At 67.3% G+C, this 19,765-nt stretch overlaps 1 protein-coding gene across 1 annotated transcript in view; it reads left to right on the top strand.

Annotated features, from left to right (window-relative positions):
- Positions 1-19,765, top strand: part of TIAM1 (TIAM Rac1 associated GEF 1) — a 61,716-nt gene that overhangs the window by 21,935 nt on the left and 20,016 nt on the right. Inside the window, exons 10-14 of the mRNA XM_028503933.2 lie at positions 2,812-2,916; positions 8,388-8,469; positions 10,023-10,109; positions 13,020-13,244; positions 18,822-18,925. Of these exons, the coding sequence (XP_028359734.1) occupies positions 2,812-2,916; positions 8,388-8,469; positions 10,023-10,109; positions 13,020-13,244; positions 18,822-18,925 (603 nt within the window). The remainder of the gene's footprint in view (positions 1-2,811; positions 2,917-8,387; positions 8,470-10,022; positions 10,110-13,019; positions 13,245-18,821; positions 18,926-19,765) is intronic.

Below are 19,765 nucleotides of genomic sequence, written 5' to 3'. Positions count from 1 at the left end.
GCACCTTAACTGCCGTGCAGAACCGGTCCCTCGGGGGTTTCTGCACGCGCTCCCTTGCGGTGAGCTCCCCCCTTCAGGGCGCACCCCGTGGAGCGGTGCGGGTCCCTCCCGAGCGGCGGGGGGGTGCAGGCTGGGCTGCGCTTTTCCCGCGAGCTGCGTGCGTCTCGCAGATCAGCATCCAGGCAGCGGCGTGGGCCCGGGGCTCAGCCGGGAGCGGGGGTCAGGGCGGAGCTCTCCATTGTCGTGACTGGAGGGAACCAGTGACCCCCACGAAAAGCCGCCGCCACAGGGTCCGTTGCCCCTGGACCCTCAGCGCTGTCTGCCAGGACGCAGAAAGGAAACGAAGACACGCCGCGTGTGGCGGCACGAGCTCACGCCCCGTGCGCTCAGAGACGGGAGGCTGCGGCGGCCCCTGGCTCGCTGGTGGCCCCCGGGGCCGCCCGGCCGAGGGGGCCGTGAGCAGAAGCGGAAGGCCCTTCGCCTGTGTCCTTCGGCTCAGACAGTTGCTGGACGCTCTCTCTACGCCGTGCTCTCCCGTTTCACCCACGGAAGTCACTGCAGCGAGACACGCACTGAAAGACACGCCAGCCCCACGGAACGCCGGTCTCCGGGCCCAGTCCATGCCGCGTCGCCTGGGCGCCACGCAGGTGCCCTCTGAGTCACACCGGCGACGGTGCCCCGAGGACGGCTGTGCGCCGTTCAGACTGCGTTGCTCCCGGGTTGGCACGCCTGGCGGCGGGGAGTGGGCAGCAGCCGGCCAGCCCCGCCCGCCGAGGTCATCTCTGCGGTTCGGGAGCCGCTGCCCCGCTCGGACGCCGACTCCTCGCAGACACTCGAGGAGCTGAGGGCCCCCTTCGGGGTTCCCACGCTCGGACCGCGTTGGTTCCGCAGGACCTTCCCTGGTCACGGCAGCCGTGGCAGAGCCCCATCTGCCGGAATCGGGGGGACCCGGCAGTGGGGGGACCCGGCGGTGTGGCACCCCACCTCACGTGTTCGGGGCTCCAGGTCACGGGGCTGCCCCAGAGTCTGTGCTGGCTGCAGGCCCGCGGCCTGGTTCTCCGAGCTGTGCAGGCGCCCTGTGACCTGAGGACCTTTGGAGCGTGCGGTGGCTGAGGGCGGCGGGAGGAAGCACCCTCACCCCCTCAGCCGGGTGTGCTCGCCACCCGTGTTGTCCGCACTGTTGCCCACCCTGAGCCGGGCCCTCGGCGGGCCCCGGGCCCCACTGGGTGTGGGCGGTGGGAGGGCCTCGAGCTCACTGGCCCCTCGTGGGTGCCGAGGCCCTCTGGTCTCATCAGGACCCCCCACCCCGAGGCCTCGGGGGCAGGCAGGGGCCCCTTGAGGAGATGCGGGGGCCGGGAGGCAGGCGGAGGGAGCTGTTGCTGGGCGTGTGCCGAGTGTCTGCAGCGGTGACGGCAGGTTTCCAGGTGGAGGTGCCAGTCCTCCAAGGGCCCCGTTTCATTTCCCTTTTCCTCCCACCGCCCTCGGAAGCCAGGGGGTTGCTGGGGTTCTCGCTTCCGCTTCAGGGCTGGCCGTGGGAGGGAGGTGTCCCCACTCGTCCCCCCCTGCAGGGCACCCACGTGGAGGTTTTCCTGCCTTGGGCTTCCCCGCCTGCCCCCTGCCCGCCCCCACTGTCCCGACACGGACGGTCTGGCCCGTCAGGCGCTGGGCCTCCCTGACCTGCAGTGTGGACAGTGGAGCCCAGAGGCATGGGGGCGCGCTGGCCTCCGACCCCACTCCACTCTCCGGGCCCACGTCGGGGTCCCCAGGGGTGCGTGTGGAGAGCACTCTGCCCTCCCGCTGGGAGCGCAGAAGGAGCCTGCCTCCCTGGTGCAGGCCTGCAGGGGCCTGCGCGCTCGCACCCCCACTCAGGGAGCTGCCGCCCCGGCTGTGTGGCCCCGCGGGCACCTCCGTGCCTCAGTGTCCGCAGCTGCGGTGCCCACGCTGCGTCCGGCGCACTTGGGGGGTTTCTCCCTGTGGTTCAGTGACCATTGCGGAGACAGTTATTGGGACATTTTTAGTTTGGCTTTAACAATGTATGGGGGGAGGCGGGCTAAGTAAGAAGAGTATCAAATGGGTGAAAATTGATTCCACGTAGGCTGAAATAGTTGTCGTCAGTGGAGCTTTTGGAGTGAGGACGTGTGTAGGGAGAACTCTGAACGTGGGAGGAAGCAGAGCATAAACGGAACGAGCCCTCGTGCCCCCCGCCAGGGCTCCCGGTCACCACCCTGTTCTCCCCTCACTCCTACCCGGCTCCGGGGTGCTCTGGGGGCAAACTCCAGGCACCAAAGCCCCAGCTTCGTTGGCCGCGTCTTCAGGACGGACCTCCGGAGGACAAGGGCCGAGCGTGCCCCGTGTGCGGTGGGTGGTTACCTTGCGGGCTGGCGTGCCGAGGGGCGCCGCACGGCTGTCCGCAGTCCCCGTGCGGCTGGAGCCGGGCCCTGGCTCGGCTGCTCTTCGGTCACCACTGGGGTGTCCTGGGCTTTCTCGCCGCCTGGTTCTCTGGTCGCCGCCGTGGGTTTGGAACGGCGTGGAAGGGCCTGTGGGGTCCGGTGGCCTTTGCCGCGGAACCTGAGTTAAAGCCGAAATGACTCAGGCCGGCGAGGTGAGCCTCGAGGCACCATGGAATGCCAGCCGCGTGTTGGGTGAGAACCGAGCCCAGTGTGGGTTTGGATGGGAGCCTCTTGGAAACCTTACCCCCCCCCCCCCAAGAAAAACACCAAACCTGCACCACTCTGGGGAGTCCGCGACGTGTGCCGGCCGACGTGCGCGACCCCCGCTCACTGCTGGACCCCCTCCCCCACCCCGTCCCAGGCACACCAGCTGGACCCCTCGGCTCACTACCTGCGGCTGAACTTCCTGACGGAGCGCGGAGCCCAGCACTACGTGCCCCGGCCGGAGGAGGACCTCCACGAGCTGGTAATGCTGCGTGTGAGTGTGGCTGCCGTGTGCCCGTGTGGCTGCTGTGTGTGCGTGGGGCTGCTGTGTGTGCGTGGGGCTGCTGTGCGCGTGTGGCTGCTGTGTGTGCGTGGGGCTGCTGTGCTCGTGTGGCTGCTGTGTGTGCGTGTGAATGCTGTGCGTGCGTGTGGCTGCTGTGTGCGTGTCCGCCCTGTGGGAGTCGGGGTCCGAGCCACACGTGTGCTCGGGCTGAGTGCGGGGGCGGGGCAGCGGAGAGAGCTCCAACGGCAGCGAGCCTTGAGCCTCCGGGAGGGCGGCGGGGTGGTGGGGACCTGGGGTGGTGGGGACCTGGGGTGGTGGGGCGGCCTTGCGTCCCTTGGGCTCCCGCAGCGCGGAAACGCCACCTCTGTCTGTGTGAGGTGCGCACCTCGGTGTCCGAGGGAGGGAGGCCCAGACCCCCCTGGAGCGTGGTTCCCCGAGGTTCCGTTCCGTTTTCGTCTGGGGATTCGGAGGGCAGCTGAGCCTCCCCCGCCGGTGGGGGCCGAAGTGTCTGGTCCGGCCGAGCGAAGAAGGTGCCGGTGAGGCGCAGGCCCTGCCCCTCGCAGCTGCGAGCTGGAGCCCGGGACGAGGACCAGCGTCTGCGTTTCTCCGGGGGTGGGCCTCGGGTCTTCGCTGGGCCGGGGCTCTTCACTGACTCGCGGCCTCCTGGTGGCGTGCTGCTGGCACAACGCGAGGTGGTAACGCCGGTCTCCGAGGTTCTGTGAGGAGGGGAGGTCAGGGCCCGCACAGCAGGGGCTCGGTATGTGGCTGCTGTGGTGTAACGGAGGGACACGCTCTGGCCTGCTGGCCCAGGGGCGCTTGTGCAGCCCCCGGAGAGGGGCGGGAGGGAGCCTGGTGTGGCCTGGAGGGGGCGCTGCTGGCTCTGTGCTCCCGAGGCCCTGAGGTGCCCGCCCCCCACCCCCCAGCTGCTGTCCTCTGGGCACGGCGTGGGCTGGGGTGTGGTCATGGGCGTGGCCGCGGGCGTGGCCACAGTGCCCCCGCAGCAGCAGCAGCAGCAGCAGCAGCAGCCGCCGCCGCCTGTCCCTGCAGAAAGCAGAACTGAAAGCTTGGACCAGGGAACCGTCTTTGGGAAGGGGAAGTGTGTGGTTTGAATTTAGTAGGAATTCTGTTTTCAATCTTTTTTTTTTTTTTTTTTTAAGATTTTATTTAGTTTTAGTTGGGGGAAGGGTGAGAGAAAGGAGAGACGCACCAATGGTTGCTTCTTGCACGCCCCCTACTGGGGACCTGGCCCGCAACCCAGGCCTGTGCCCTGACCGGGAATCGGACTGGGCACACCTTGGTTCACAGGCTGCGCTCAGTCCACTGAGCCACACCAGCCAGGGCTCAATCAACTCCTTTGAGTTGTACTTATTGTGCAAGAACACTCGCCAATTTTAAGCACACAATTGATGAGTTCTGACAAATCGGTACGCTTATGATTTAGAAAGTTTCTGTTCTCCTAAAAGGTTTCCTCCTGTCCCTTAACGTGCTTCCAATGAAGTACGTGGAAGGGTGGGTTTCTGCGATGCTTCCATGATGCCTTGCCCGGACGATCACAACGATGAGCCCGCCCCCGGCCCCCGGGGAAGCCCCGGCCGGCACCCGCTCTCAGAGTGGGGAGCCTTTTCTCCTGTGCCGGGTGTGCCGTGCTGGTCGGGCTGGGGGAGCTCCTGGAGCCGCCTCGGCGTGCTGGGTTAACGCGCCCCTGCCCGAAAGGACGGGGTCCCCGCCACACCGCTTCCAGGTCCTCCCCGGTGGCTCGCCCCCCGTGGGCGCTCGGTGGGACTCCTTGTGGGAGCTGTGTCGCTCACGTCGTCCTTGAGGGGTGGGGTGTCGGCCGTCGCGCGGCCTCGGCCGCTGCAGGGGACGGCTCGTGCCTGCTATCCTGCGGACGTGTCCTAGGTGCACTTTCTGAAAAGGACCTACGACACGGAGACCACGGCGTCCCTTCTCAACTGCTGCAGGTGGCCCCCAGCGCAGCCGTCCCTGAGGGAGCACGCGCCCGCTCCGGTGGCCCCGGGACGAGTGGTGGTCTGCCCCTCGAGCCCCGGCTGCGCCCTGTCCTTAGCTCGGGGTTCTGAGGGCGGAGCCTCCAGGCCCACCTCCGAGGGCTTGTTCAGCTGACCTGGGGCGACCTGCATGGTCTACACTTTTAACATGATGACAGCACAGGTGCTCACCGGTCACCTTGGTGAGTAACTCAGCCCAGCGGCGGGTCCGCCAGCTGCCGCTGTGCGGGCAGAGCCTGGTGGAGCAGCCGAGGTTCCGTCCGCGACTGTCCCCGGGGGGCGCGGCTGATGCTGTGAGTGTGGCCCGAGATGCTTCGTGGCTGCCGCAGATGCTGCACTCCGCCTGTGGGTGGCGCTGCTGCTGTTCCCTGTGGGGCTGCCAGGCCCTGCGGGTTCCGTCTGTGGGTGCCCGGTCTCATGCGGTGCCTGTGTGAGGGCATCCGCTGGGGGTCATGCCCTTCTGCCTCGGGTCTTCTGAGCCCGCGGCGTCCCGGGGGCAGTTGGGGAGCGTGCCCGCCTCAGCCTGTGGTTCCTGACCGAGCGACCGCTGGTCAGTGCTGGACGGACAAGGGTGGCCGCGGTGTTTGAGGTCACGTCCTCCAGCGGGACCCGTCTGTTGATGGCTGTCCCCGAGTCCTCTGTGTCCTACGACGTGTGGTGTGTGGGATGAGCTGGCTGTGGGCCCGTCCGTGCGCGGTGGTGGGGTGTGGAGAGACGGGCGTTTCTCGGAGCCGCGTCACGTGTGTTCTCCGGGTCGGGGCAGCGGAAGGAAGGGTCTGCGGAGACAGGACGGGTGGTCTGTCCGTCCGTGCAGCAGGTGTGGGCCCCGCGTGTGCTGTGTGCCTGGCACGGCCGCAGCTGCTGCGGGCGCTGGGGCGCGCCCAGGAGGGCCTGCCCCTCGGAGAGCGGCTGCAGGTTCGCGGGGACGCAGCAGGTGCTCTGCTCCCAGACCTGGTGGCGTCCGAGCGGAGGTGAGTGAGCCGCAGGGGTGGTGTTGGGGGGGGGTCTGTGGCGGGGCCTGTGGGCGCGGCCTGGAGCTCTGGGGGTGCAGGGGTGAGGGGGCGGGGCGCGGGCCCAACCACAGAGGGGCTCGGTGAGCAGGGAAGTCTCGGGCGAGGAGGGTGTCCCTCACTTCAGCTCCCGTCGCTCGAGGTGGCCGGCGTGTGGCCCGCGGGCTGAAGGGCAGGAGGCCGGTGAGCTGCGGCTCAGGCCGTGGGGGGCGGTGGGCCTGGCCGAGGCCCCCAAGGGAGACGTGGCGGGAAGAGGTCGGGAAGAGGTCGGGGTCGTGTGCAACTCGGGACCCGAGTGATCAGTCATTCCTTCCGACCTGACGATCTTCTAGTCCGGCTTTGGGAAAGAGGGAGAGCGCGCAACCTTCGCTGGTCCGGGGACACGCAGGGGCGTGAGGGGCGTGAGGGCGTGCGGGAGCCGTCTCCGTCAGGGGTGTGTGCGTGCGTGCGTGCGTGCGTGTAAAAATCCGAGTTTCAGAGTCTCCAGTCCGATGCGGTGGGCACGTGGGACGTGCACTGGACTTCACGTGTTCTGGGGGTGCTTTTGTCAAACTGAACTTCAGCCGGAGGAGGTGCCGTGGCTCAGGGGCCCGTGCCGTGCTCTGAACCGCGTGTCCGAGAGGGGTGGAAACGCCCGAGCGCTTCCCCGCCCGCTGCAGCGCCCTGGACGGACCGGGAGGTTGTTCCCGGGGCTGTGCCGCCGCTCCTTGGAGAGCCCCAGATGACACCCCGGAGGCTCCAGGGCCGAGCGGGGACGTGCTGCCCCCTAGTGGGGAGAGCGGTCGGTTGCTCGTCGTGGCCTTAGGAGATACGTCCTGAGCTTTAACCTGTGCGGTGGTCGTGATCCGGGTGACCCTGTTTCCTGAACGGAAGGGCAGTGTCACGGTGGACCTCTTTAGCTGCAGAACTGTCCTGTGTGCACCGTGCTTCCGAGGTGTGACAGTGGGGCCCCGACAGTCCCACCTCACGCAGCGCGCTGCCCGTGGAGGGGCCGCGTCCGGTCGCGGTCGCGGCGGCGTGGCCGTGCGGGGAGGATCGGCCAGCGGGGGCCTCTGGTCCTCGCCTCCCTGCCTCCCAGGCTCCCGTCCCGGCTGCTCTTCGCCTTCTGAACCCTCGTCACGGTGGTCGCCTCGACCGCCTGTGGGGTGCCCTGGGAGAGCGGCAGGAGAGCCGGCGCCCTTCCCTGGGACCGGAGACCCGGGCCGGCCCCGGGGCTCCGGACTGCGCGCTGCCGGGCCGAGCGGCAGTCCCCAAGCTCCTGACAGCTCCAGCACCTTCGTTCGGATTGGGACTTCAGTCGTCAGTGTCGGGAGTGGCCCTTGGCTGTCCCCCTCGCCCTGGTGTCCCATCTCGGCGGGAGGGGTGGGGAGGGCTCAGACCCTGGCCCGCCCTCCTGGCTGCACAAGCTCAGGGAGAGAGTGCTTCCCTTGCCTCCACCTTCTCTGCAGCTGTAACGGGGTCGCCGGTGACTTAGGGGCACCGTCCATGGTGGTGACGCTCCGGCGTGCGAGAAGGAGGCGTCAGGGACATTCCCCGACACGAGCTTCCTGCTCCGTGAGCCCGGGCCTCCCGGGGCTCCTGGAGGGTCGGTCCGGGAGTGCACTCGGGGCTCCTGGGTGAGGCCGGTGCGGCCCCGTGGCTGCAGGAGGACGTCCCTCGTCCCTCGTCTCTGACTGCCGTCTGTCTGTCTCGTGCCGTGCATTGTCTGTGCCTCTGGGCCCTGCCGCGCACTCGGGGCGAACGGAGTGTGGGCAGAGCGGAGCGGAAGCCGCGAGACCGTCCCGTTTCCGTGAGTCCCACGTCAGGGTCCCGTGACCTCTCCCTGACCTCGTTGGACGTTGGTTGGGTTCACTCATTTTTATTGAGGTGACTTGTGTAATGACGTTGTGTGTCAGGTGCCCAACGTTAGGATCCAGCGGCTTTATACGCCAGAGCGAGCTCACCACCCAAGTCTGATTTCCACCCAGCCTCTTCCTGGTTTTCTCCCTTCAGACCCTCACCCGAGGGTGTTGCACTGGTCTGAGAGGGAAGGTGGGATGGGGGGAGAGGGGAACATTGGTTGGTTGCCCCTTGTGCACGGCCTGAGCCCGGATGGACCCCGTAGCTTTTTGGTGCGCAGGCTGGTGCTCCGCCAGCTGGCCCCCGGCCAGGGCCTCCTCGGACTTGGACTCAGGTCACCTTCTCTGGCCCGGGAGGCTTGGGGTGGCTGCAGGGGAGCAAAGACATCTGGAGCGACACAGGGTTGCGTGGAGGAGCTATTCAGAGGCCGGGACCGTGGCTCCGTTCGGGGCGTGACTCGAGGGTTCAGTAAACACCCTGGGGTGTGACGGTAATCTGCCTTGGAGCATGGATGGTGAAAAACAGATTTACAAAACGATGACTGTTTCTAACGTGTCACAATGGGATCCTGATGAGACTCTTCTTTGATTTCCAGCTGTACAAAGAAATTGAAATTTGTCCAAAAGTCACTCAGAACATCCAGATGGAGAAGTCAGACGCGGCTGGCGACAATTACGGTACGTGTGTTTCTCTCTGGTCTGCGGCGTCTTCCGAGTCAGAGCAGGGCTTGTGCAAACACGCGCTCACGTACAGGCCGTCGGGGCGGTGTACCCGGGGCCGTGCTGCCCCGACCCCGGGCGGTTCCCGGTTCCGACGCCGGGTCGGACGGGGCAGTGCGTGCTGTGGGCAGCGCCGACTCATGGAAGTCTGACTGCTGACCGAGGGCTGCCCGCCCCTTCTCCGCGCTTGCAGAAGGGTCACGTTTTAGGGAGAAAGCGCCTGGATTTGGATGAGTTCCGTCCATTCTTGTCCTGGACGTAGCTCTTGGCTCCGCATCTGTTCTAACAGCCGAGAGGAAGAACTGTTCTCTGTGGAAATGCAGATACACGCCCCGTGTTAAGCCCAGCTCGCGTGTGACCTTGTTTTCACGGGCGTGGGGGCCGCCTGAAAAATCGCCCAAGGGGCACAGCCGCCCCAGGAGCGGGGTGCACAGCAAGCCACTGAGGCAGGGACTCAGGCCAGCACTGCCTGTGCTCTCGGCGTCCGTCAGTCCGTCTGTCCGGGAGCTCCGGCCGGCGTGGGCGGCGGCAGTTGGGCCTGTGTGCGGGGACCTGTTCCCCGGACCCGTGAACTGAACAGAAAGCAGACGCCTGTCACGACGTGGTCCGCCATGAGCCGTCCGGGTTTCCTCCTCTGTGTGCGTCCGGCGGCCGCGCCACCGCGTTCCCTCCGCTGTGTTCCTTCCGCCGCCAGCCTCGAGACACGTCGGCCTCACGGGGCCGCTTCCTCCCGCAGCTGCGCCGCGTCGCGCCTCACAGCTGCGTTCGTTCCCCTCGCCCTTCACAGTGCCCGCCGCGGTATCCCGCCCCGGGGGCCAGAGCGTGGGTTCGCAGCCGCGGTATCCTGCCCCGGGGGCCAGGCTGGGGTCGTCCCCTGGTCGGTCAGGGGAGGTGTCCCGTGAGACCTGCGCAGGGACAGGGCCACTGGGCCTGAGGCCAGAGGACCGGGAGCGCCCGGACCCCCAAGCCCCTCGCGGTCTGGGGGCCTGTTCGCCCTGGTTTTGGAGGGTGCGGCAGGGCCCAGGAGTCTTGGGCGGGCGGGCTCTGCGCCCTGGGAACCAGGGCGAGGGCGAGATGACCAGACACTCGTGGAGGGTGGAGTCGCTGGGCCTCACCACGGTCTTGGACTTGAGGCAGCGGCTGCTCAGCCTGTCTGTGGGGTTCTTGTGCCTGAGTCGGCACCAACACGGCTGCACGTAGGGACCGACACGCACGCACGCACGCCCTGGGACGGGGGTTTGCTGCACAGACCAAGGGGCCCTCACCGTGGCGGTTACCGGCAAGCTGGGTAAACGAGACAGCCGTGTTCCACCAGCGCTGCTGGGCGCTGTGAGGACGGTGCACGGGGTGGCGGTGACTTCCGTTAGAGGGACCTGAAGACCCTCCTCTCCGCCCCGGGGAGCCGAGTGAGCAGCAGGGGGATGGTGGCCCTGAGCCCCGCCTCCCCCACCAGCAGCGCTGCCGCCAGCTCAGGCTCAGAGCGTGATGTCCCCTCTGTCCCTTGTCCCCAGGGTTTTTTCTGTCCTCCGAGGACGAAGATGGTGTTTGGAGGCTCTACGTGGACAGTGTGAAGGACACTGGGCTCGCGTCCAAGAGAGGTGAGTCGTTGTGTGCCCTGTCTGTCCATCCGTCTGTCTGAAATTGCCTCGGGTGTCCCCTTGGTGGGCGAGGAGGACGGGCCCAGGTGCTTGGGGACAGCCGTGTGCACGCTGTCTCGTCAGGGACCTGAGGACTGTGGGCTTGTGTGCAAAGTCAGGTGTGTAAGAAACGCCACACTCCTGGGTTTCAGATTGGACTCCGGTGGGGCACTCACGCTCACCGGAAGTGGCTGTCCTTCCCCACCTCCCGGGACAGGCTGGGGGTCCTGGCTCACCCTGCGCAGGACTTGGGAAGCCCCCGTGCTCCGGCCCCCGTCGGGCGAGGCCACACTGCCACTGCTGAGCCCAGAGCCCACGGACGGGACCCCCGGAGCGGGGCTGCGCTGCCGTCCCTGGGGTGGGCGTGGGGACAGGAGAGTGGGGACCGAAGCCTGGCCACGTTCTGGGGCAGAGCTGGACGCACGTGCGGCTGCGGTCCAGCCCAGTGCAGCCCCAGGAGCGGCCTGGCCCACGTGGCTGCTGGACTCCCTGCTCCTCCGCTGGGTCCACGGTCGCCTGCTGCACAGCAGCCTCGCTCCCAGCGGTGCGTCCTGGCGCCCGGGTCTGGACGGGCCCCCGCCTGCCACAGCGCGGAGCACGGGCCGGCCATCGCCCTGGGATGGCCAGGGCAGAGGCCTGAGGTGACCAGGAGGGGTGTGGCGGGGTCGGGGTGGTGGAGTGCGGCGCGTGCCCCGGGCCCTGTGTCGGTGTTGATGCCCCTGCTGTGGTTTTCCTTTACCTGTCTCTGGGGGCCCCCGGGGGCTTTCAGTCTGGGCTGTGTGGGGCTGACGGTTCCTTCCTTCCGGTGTCCTGCCCCTCCCAGCCCTGCTCGGGGCTGGGTCTGCCCTTGGCTGCGCCCACACCGATGGTGGTCGCCCCAGAGGGCGTGTTGCACATGCATCTCTGGTGCCCCTGGGCGTGGTGGCCTCAGCCCCTTCTTCACCAGCTCAGCCGGTGGGGTCCCTATGGAAGGAGCACGCTCCTGTCTCTGCCAGCAGGTGTCAGCAGTGAGCCGGTGCTCCCTGAGCTCTTGCCCAGTCTCACACACATGGCTTGTTTGACCGACTCTCATTTAACCCCTGAACCCTCCTCCCACTTACGAGGGCTCTGGGTCTGGGAGAGAGCCTGTGACGTGCTCACGGTCACAGGGCTGCCGCGTGGTGACGGTGTGACAGAGGCCCCGGCAAGGCTCACCCTTGCTCACCCCTGCCAGGCTGTCTCCCCGTAAGCCCCTGCTTTCGCCTCCATGACCGATTTACAGACGGGGGCTACGAGCCACCGAAGCTGACCTCCCACGGTCCGGCGGCCAGACCTCGGAGCTCCAGGCCTCGGAGGCTCGGGGGACCCTTCCCGCCTCTGCCCCCCGTCCTCGCGGCTGCTCCTCTCTGTGTCTCTTCTGCCTCTCAGACAAGGGCCCTGTCGATGCTGTAAGCTTTAGGGCCCGTCAGACCCCCGGCACGATCCTACCTCGAGGTCCCCGGGCTCGGGGCCACGCGTGTCCTCTCGGGGCCGCCGTTCAGCCCCACGCAGCTGCGCCGCCGTCACGGCGGGCCTGGCCCTTCGTAGACACAAACCTCACTTGCGCTTTGGGGTTCGAAGGCTCTCTCCGTTGCTCCCTACATTGCCGCGTCTGGTGTCGAACCAAAAGGGTTGTCTCCGAGAGAAGCCTTAAAAAAATTAAGTGAACTTCTCACACGCAGAGGCTTTGTGTTCTCAGTTCAAGTCTTGCGACGTTAAAATCTTTTACTTAGAAATGGACCTGTCGGTGTCTCAGAACTCCACCCCTGGTACGAGAAAAACGTTCTTGTTTCTTTTGCGTCGCGCCCCCCCCCCCCCCCCCGCCCCCTATGTTTCTTGCAGTGAGTTATGGTAGAGAGTCACAGACCTGGGCCCAGGTGGCCAGGGTGTCACTCGGGCTGTTGGAGGTGAGCCCCCCCCGGGCGGCCCTCCCCAAGGGCTCCCCTCCTCTGTTCCGCGCGACCAGAGGGGGGGCTCGGGACACCCGAGGGCCTGGCCAGCTTGTGTGTCTGCAGTTCATCGTCGGTCTCTGCCTCTGCTCCCCGCCCCAGGGAAGCTTGTCAGTGAGTCTGTAGAGCAACACTTAGACCCCTCTCTCCTGAGCCGCCGGGACACCGGCATCTTCCCTCTCCCTGACCTCTTCTCCCTTTCTCATACTTCCGGAATGTCCTTCTGCCACTGGATGGAACCACTCCGGGTCGGCTGTGGCTTCTTGCTCTCCGAGGCTGGGCTGCTCCCTGGGTCCCAATGTGGGTGGCTCTCCCAGCCTGCTTTGCACAAGCCACAGAACCTTCGGGGACTTTCCCCAAGATTCTCCAAGTCCTGACGCAGTTTCAGAAAGTCGGGGGAGTGTAGGGAGTGATCAGAGCCGGTTCTGGAAGCTGCCGTCTTCCTGTGGAGCAGGGCGCCGTCTGTCGTGGGGAAGCAGGCTCCTGGGCCTTCCTCAGAGGGCCCGGGCGGCGACAGCTGAGCCACACGCGTGTGTGTGAGTGTGGACAGCATGTCCGCAGGGTGGCTGGAGAGCTTTTCTCCCTTTCCCTCTTGAAACGTTAGGGTCACTGCCCGAAGTGGCGTGGGTGAGGAGACATCGTCAGGTGCTGGGAGCCCACACACCCATGGAGGAGCGAGTGGGCTCCCCTGGGGCGTCAGGATGGGGGCGCAGGCGCCCCCGGACTCTCCTGCACCCGAGGCCCCAGGGCCCCCACTGGCCACGCGTGGGCACACGCCTGTGTGTGGGAGCGCCCAGCCCGCGGCAGAGGGCGGGGGGGGGGGGCGCCTGCCCGGCGGCGCTCTGAGGGGAGCCGCCCCTGCGCTGACGCTTTGTGAAACTGAGTGTTTTCTGCTCCGCTGCAGGCCTGAAGGCGGGAGACGAGATTCTCGAGATCAATGATCACGCAGTCGGCACCCTGAGCTCCGCAGCGCTCAGGGACTTCCTCCTGCAGCCCAGCCTGAGCCTCCTCGTGAGGACGCGCCCCGCGCTGGAGGGGGGCGCCCCGCCGCTGGAGAGCCCGCCGCACCGCGCCGACGGCCCCGTCGAGCCCGGCCAGAGCCCCCTCGCCCTCCTCGCCGGTGGCCCAGGTGAGGCTGGGATGGGTGCCCGGGGCAGGGGCCCTGGTGCTGGTGCTGGGGGGCCGTGTCACACCCTGCTGCCGGGCACACCTGCCATCTCGGGGCCGTGGGTAGAGAGAGGGGCACAGAAGTGCCGGGATTCTGGGAGGGGCTCTGAGTCCTATGCCTGCGGAGCATGTGGCCGTCCCCTGTGTGTGCGTGGCAGAGGACAGGAGACACCCAGAGTGGACAGCACTCAGAGCCCTGGCCTCCCTGCCCCTCTGGCAGCCTGGGACTCAAGCCAAAGGAAGCAGCTTGAGTGCCCCCTGCCCCTGCAGCCTCCCTGGGACCCACGGGGTGGGAGGGCACCCTCCTCTGGATCCCCGGGGGGCGGGAGGGGCCTGAGCAGCCCAGGCCCGGAGCTGGGGATCCCTCAGTGGGTTGGCGTTTTGAGTTCATCTTCTTTGAAAAACTCTGGTTAAAGAAAAAGAGCCCTCCGTTTCAAAATCCAACTGCAGGCCGCACTGGCAGGACATGGGCACTTGGTGTCCCGTCTGGGGCTCTGTGGGGGCCCCGGGACCGCAGCCACACCTGTCCCTGCTGACGCCCTGGACTCCCCTGGACTCCGAGTGGTGGGGCTGCGCCCAGGGCCCTGGCAGAACCGGAGAGAGCGGCCCTGTGTCTTCAGCTGCAGGGCGGGGCCCGGAGGCTGTTCTGCTCTGTGGCCACTAGGTGGCGGGCGGCGGCTCGGCCGGAACCGGCTCCTGCAGGTGTGTGTCTCTGCGGCCAGACTGGGAAGGACCGGATTTGGGGAGTTACGGTTTTATGGAGCCCGGGTGTGCGTGCTGCTCACGGGGGGTTTTAAGCCCCTCTGAGCCCTTCCTGGGGCTGGGGGTGTAAAGCGAGGTTGGTAGTGGCCTGTCTTCTCGGAAATGCGGGGTCCTGGGGGCACAGTCCCCCTGGGGCCTTTCTGCTCCGCCCACAGCCTCTCGCCCACGGCAGGGGCAGCGCAGACGCCGGGGCCGGGACCTGGGGCCCCACAGACCCGGGCCGCCGGCTGGCACCGAGCGGCTGGCTGCCGGCCCCTTTGAAGGTGGTCACTGCGTTAGCGTGCCTTGTCTTCAAAAACGCCCCATGGGGCGTCAGACTTTTTAGTTTCTTAAGGTTTGTTTTTTTAAGGTTTTATTTATTTTTAGAGAGCAGAAAGCGGGGAGAAAGGGAGGGAGAGAAACATCCATGTGTGGTTGCTGCTCAAATGCCCCTTCCTGGGGCCCTGGCTGCAACCCAGGCCTGTGCCCTGACTGGGAATCAAACTGGCGACCCTTTGGTTCGCAGGCCAGCCGTCAACCCACTTCAGCCACACCAGCCGGGACTAAACTGTATGAAATTAAAAACATATTTCTGTATAGGTAGTTGTTCTAGAATACAGGCGTGTATACGTGTCCACCTTTTCTATGTGCTGGAGTCTTAAAGTTGTCCTCTGACCTCCCCATCCTCCAGATGTGCCGTGGGAGGCCGCAGGCCAAGTCCCCCCACTCACTGCTTGGTTTTCTTCTGGTCGAGTGGCCCTGCCTGGCCGTCAGGTGCTCGCTCTGCGCCCGGCGCTGTGTCAGACGGTGGAGGTCACGGTGATGGCCAGGCCGCGGGGACGTCCCCCGTCTGCGTTGCAGTGCGGCTCTGTGGTCTGCGGCCACTTCGGCCTCTGGCATCTGGCTGTGCCCCCGGACCCGCCAGCACAGGGCCTGCCCGGGGAGACGGGGCCCCTCGCTGCTTCCCCCCGGGGAGACGGGGCCGCACGCTGCTCCGAGAGTCAAGCAGCGGAGCGGGGTCCCGGTGTGGCTTTCTGGTGCGGTTGCTCCGTTGGCTTCACCGTGAATCAGTTCCGGAAGAATCTCAAATGCTCAGCCCTGCGGCGCTGGCTGCTGAGAGCAGGCCCCCCTGGGTCTCCTCTGCTTTCCGGTCGCGGCCACTTCCTGGTCCCCATTTGAGGAGCGAGATGAAAGGGCAAGCGCACAAACAGGATGCAGCCGCTGGAGAGGGCAGGGCAGGCGAGGGGGCGGCAGGGAGGCTGCAGCCTGGAGGGAGCAGGGAGGGAGCAGGGAGGGCCAGCCTGGGTGTCCGTGCGGGAGCCGCTGGGACTGCAAGGCCTCTCAGGTGCCCGCTCCGGGGCTTGGTGCTGGGACCACCTGTTTCTTTAAATCCTCACCTGAGCATATGTTTCTGCTGATTTGAGAGAGGAAGACAGAGTGAGAGGGGTGAAGGGGGAGAGAGGGAAACACCCATCGGTCTTATGCGTCCCGGCCGGAGATAAAACCCACCACCTTCTGGTGCACGGGAGGACACTCCCACCCGCTGAGCACCCAGCCGGGGCGATGCAGGGAGCACCCCCAGGTGGCCACAGTGGGTGTTCGGCCCATTGGTGGAGGGCCTGCCACGTGTCAGGGGCACTGGGGAGCTGGGAGCCGTGGCTGGGTTCCCTCTGTGGGGGGGCTGCCCTGCAGCCGGCCCGCCTCATGGGGCAGAGTCGGGGCGGAGTGCGCGGGCTCCGCCAGTCCTGCCCCGAGAGCCCTGGCGGGACTGTGTTTGCCGGGCCCTCCTAGGGGGATGATGGCACAGCCCGGTGGGCTAGGGTGGGCTCCGGGACCTCCGGCACCCAGTCCCGGCTGCCACAGGGAACATGGGCACCCGGGTGGCAGGCTACAGCCCAAGCAGGGTTTTAGAAGGAGGAATCCTGGCACAGACACCCTTCCCTGGCACGAGTTTCCCCCTCTGAGAGAAGGGCCGAGAACGGCAGAGTGCTCCGTCTGAACCCTGGTTCTGCGCCCCAACGAGTAGTGACAGCATCCTGGCGGAGCGTGTGCGTTGCTGAGGTGAACCCTCAGGCCAGGGAACTTGGGCCCACAGCCCTCCAGCAGCCCACGCGAGGGCGAGCTGCCCCATTCCAGCTCCAGGGCCCCGTGCGGCCTCGTGTCTCAAGCCCGGCCAGCGGCACCCCCGCCCGGCTGACCTCTGTGGGGATGGGGCGGGGGCACTGCTGACCAGGCAGTGGACTCTGCCGACCAGGTGGCAGGGCAGGCTCCCCGCTGGAGCCCCGTGTCTGCTCCCCAGAGTGCCAGCCGAGTGCCCGCCCTCCTGGGCCACCGGGGGGCACCCAGCGCTGTGTCTGACCCTGGCCCGTGTGTTACAGCTGGTGGCCGGTGGCTCGGCCCTCGGATAGCCTGGCCACACCTGTCTCTATGCCCAGTGGGCTGCAGCCTGAGGCGGGAGCCGGCGTCCACACTGCAGGAAGGGCCTTGAGCAGAGACCGTGGGGCAGGAAGGCCCCCGGCAGACCGGTCCCCTTCGGGGGTGTCGGCAGCGCCTGCTGTCTCCGGGCGCCACACCCCTCCTCGCAGTGTGAGTCCCAGGGGCTGATGTGCGCCCCACCCCTCGTCTCACCGTCTGTCCCCCGTGCCTGCTGCAGAGGGGTTCTCAGTCACAAGAACATCTGTCAGGATGCGAAGTCCTCCGTAAAAGCAGAAATGCGGCCGCACCTGCTGCTGGAGTCAGCGTTCTGTGCAGCTGTGTGGCGGTGGCCCTGGGGTCCCATGGGTCCCAGGAGACCCGCTGCTCCAGGGCTGCCTTTCCTGCTTGTTTGGCCTCGTCCCCTGCCCCCGCTCCCTGCTGCCTCGGTCCACTTCCTCTGCCCCAGGTGGCCCCGCCCCCGTGCCGGCTCAGCCTTGCCCTTGGCTGCCTGGTCTGAGTGTCTGACTGCTGGGGGGGCTGTCTGGCTGTTCCGCAGGTGCCAGCATCCGAGGGCCGAGGCTGTTCCTGCAGTGTCTGTTGCTGGAGGCCAGCCTCCTGTCTGGAAGGATGCTTGGGGGAGGGGTCGCCCCCAAAACCTGAGCATCTGGGTGCTTCCTGAGGTCTGTGGCAGGCCCTGCTCCCTGAACCCTCTATTCCCGCCTGGCTGCTGCCCTGGCTGCGTCCCCTTCTTGGCTGGCTGCAGGTGGCTGTCCGGGTCCTGTCCCTGCCCCTGCTGTGTGACCAGCCCCACTCCCCCCAGCCCTTCTGGCACTCACCGGGGTTCCTCTGGGCCCTGGGGGCGGGGTTGCCCTACTGTCCTTGCCTGGAGTCTCTCATATCGCTGTGACAGGTGGGCTGCCCTGGGCTGGTGACGGTGGCCGCATGGAGCAGCTGGTCCCCTCTGTCCTTGAGGTCTCACATGTGAGCTTGGGCCTCTTTGGGGTGGGCTTAGGGCTCCCAGGGCTGGACTGGAAACTGCAGGGTGGCCTGGGGCCCGAGCTCAGAATTCGCACGTCTCCCCGTGTCCCGCTGGCCAGAGCGGGGCCTGGGCCGGGTAGGGGAGAGCCCAGGGTCTGGGGCGGGGCCCTGTCATCTAGTGGACACCCCTCTCCTCCCCCTGCCCACATCCACGGCCGGCCCTCTCTTTCCCATCTGGGCAACTTCCACCGCAGTGGCAGCACGACGGGGCAAAGGCCCGGGCGCTCGGCGACAGGAGCCTGCGAGTCCCAGGGGCCCCCCACGTCTTGTGACGTTTTGCCGACGTGTGGGTGGTGACTTCTCCGCCTGGAGTGTGTTTCCCTCCATCTGTGCAGCCTTTCGACCAAGGAAAGGTTCCGTTTCGGGGACACTCGCCCTCCTCCCCCACGTGGCCTGGGCTCCTCGGGTCTCCGGCCACGTTGTCCCAGGCAGCAGCAGGCGCTGGCATCTGCGGCTTCCTCCGAGAGATGCGCGTCAGGGCTCGGCTGGCGCTGTGGGCCGGGGTCCAGTTTCATGTCCCTGCTGTTTGTCAGGCGGCCCAGGTGGCATGCCCGCCTGCCGGCCCACAAGCGCGGTGGAAGGCCCTGCCCAGCCTGGCTCTGGGCCCCCCCCCCCCCCCCCATCTGCTAGGTCTCTGGGCAGCTTCAGGGCCCGCAGGAGGGCACCCAGGCTTGCTCCTCCATCTGTACCACCAGTCCCGGGGTCTGGGCCTTTTGCTCTTGCGTGAATTTAGTTCCGGCAGCAATGCTGCCGCTTGCTTGCCTCTCTCTCTCCCGCCGGTGACGGCCCTAGGCCAGGGAATCCTGTGTCCACCTGGCTGGAGCGCCAGTGCAGCCCGTGGACTTGTGGTGCTGTCAGGGCCATTGGGGAGCGTGTAAGAGAGGTGGGGTGTCGGGTCCGACCCCACGCTTGCCTGGTCTGAATCTGCGTGTGTGGACCCCCGGGGTCAGACGCCCTTCAGCCCCAGGAAGCCCCGCACGGCAAAGTGATGCTGCCTCCTCCCGTGCGTGGGCGCAGCGAGATCACGGGCAGGTGGTGCTGCCCCATCCCCGCTTGGCAAGTGCAGACCCCGGAGCTTCCCCGGGTGCTTGCGGGCCTGGGTCCACCTCCAATACGGCAGGTCGGGGATTTCCAGGGCTAGCGCTAGGCTACTTTGCAGCATAACGAGGTTAGTAGTAACAGTAAACCTAGTGACAACTGACCTGGAGCCAAGATGCTGAAGGTCCAGCTCAGAAGGCATGACAACGCACGGGCAGCCAGCGGGTGAGCTCCGGCCCCGCCCCCGGCGGGCTGGGGGCCGTCACTGTCCCCTGCACCCCCGCTCACTCCCGCTCCCCTCCCGCAGGGCACGGCCTGTGTGGCAGGCAGGGCAGCAGCGCCGAGGCGGTGGCCGAGGGGACGGAGGGGCCCGACGCCGAGTCCTCCGACGACGCAGACCACAGCAGCAAGGTGAGCGGTTTCCGTTTCCGCCCCCCGACTCGGCCCCGTTGCCGCACGCGTGGGCCGAGCCCCCACGGCCCCAGCGTTTTGCTTCTAAATGTCACCGGGCCAGGCGGGAAGTCCTCGTGGCAGCCTCGCTCACAGAGGCACAGGTGGGAGGGAGTCCTGTCCCGGGGTGGGAGGCCATGTCCCTCTGCCACCCGCGGGTGGTGACACGGCTTCTCAGCCACTGGGTGGGCCTGTGTCTCTGAGGGCTCCGCAGGGCGCGGCCCGGCTCCTGGGGTCAGCGTGCGTCTTCCCGGGGAGGGGGGAGGGGGGGTGTTTCTGTGGCTCGGCTGCGTGAGAACGCTCCTCCTGGCGTTCGGGCCGCGGCTCCGTTTCCCCAGTTCCTTGTGCCCTTATCCGGGTCCCAGGGAGTGTGGCGGCAGCCTCCTCTTATCCCGCCCCCAGGGTGCAGTCCCCACCCCCGGGTCCCTGGCCCGAAGACCCCTCCCCAGCCAGAGCGGCGGGTGCGGTTCCGGCGCTGCGTGCACTCGCCTCTCCTTCGCGGCAGTGTTGGCAGGTTGACGCGACCGCCCTGCCGGTCTGCGCTCTTCCCTTCCGCACTGGGGTGGCTCTTGCCCGCGCCCCGTCTTCGGAGGGGCGGCGGGTGGGGCGACGCGCTCAGGATGGAGGCACGGCGCCCAGACGTGAACCCTCGGTTCAGAGCCTGCGCGTCCGCGCGGGGCCCTCCTGTCCCTCCGTGCGTCCCGCCGCACTCTCCCGAGTGCGGGGGCTGTGTGCGCGACCCCTGGCCCGGGCCCCTCCTCCTCCTCAGGGCCCCTCCTCCGCCGAGCACAGCACGCGGCG

This window comes from Phyllostomus discolor, chromosome 2, assembly GCF_004126475.2.
Source record: "Phyllostomus discolor isolate MPI-MPIP mPhyDis1 chromosome 2, mPhyDis1.pri.v3, whole genome shotgun sequence".
Taxonomy (NCBI): domain Eukaryota; kingdom Metazoa; phylum Chordata; class Mammalia; order Chiroptera; family Phyllostomidae; genus Phyllostomus; species Phyllostomus discolor.
This window is presented reverse-complemented; position numbering and strand designations above follow the sequence as displayed.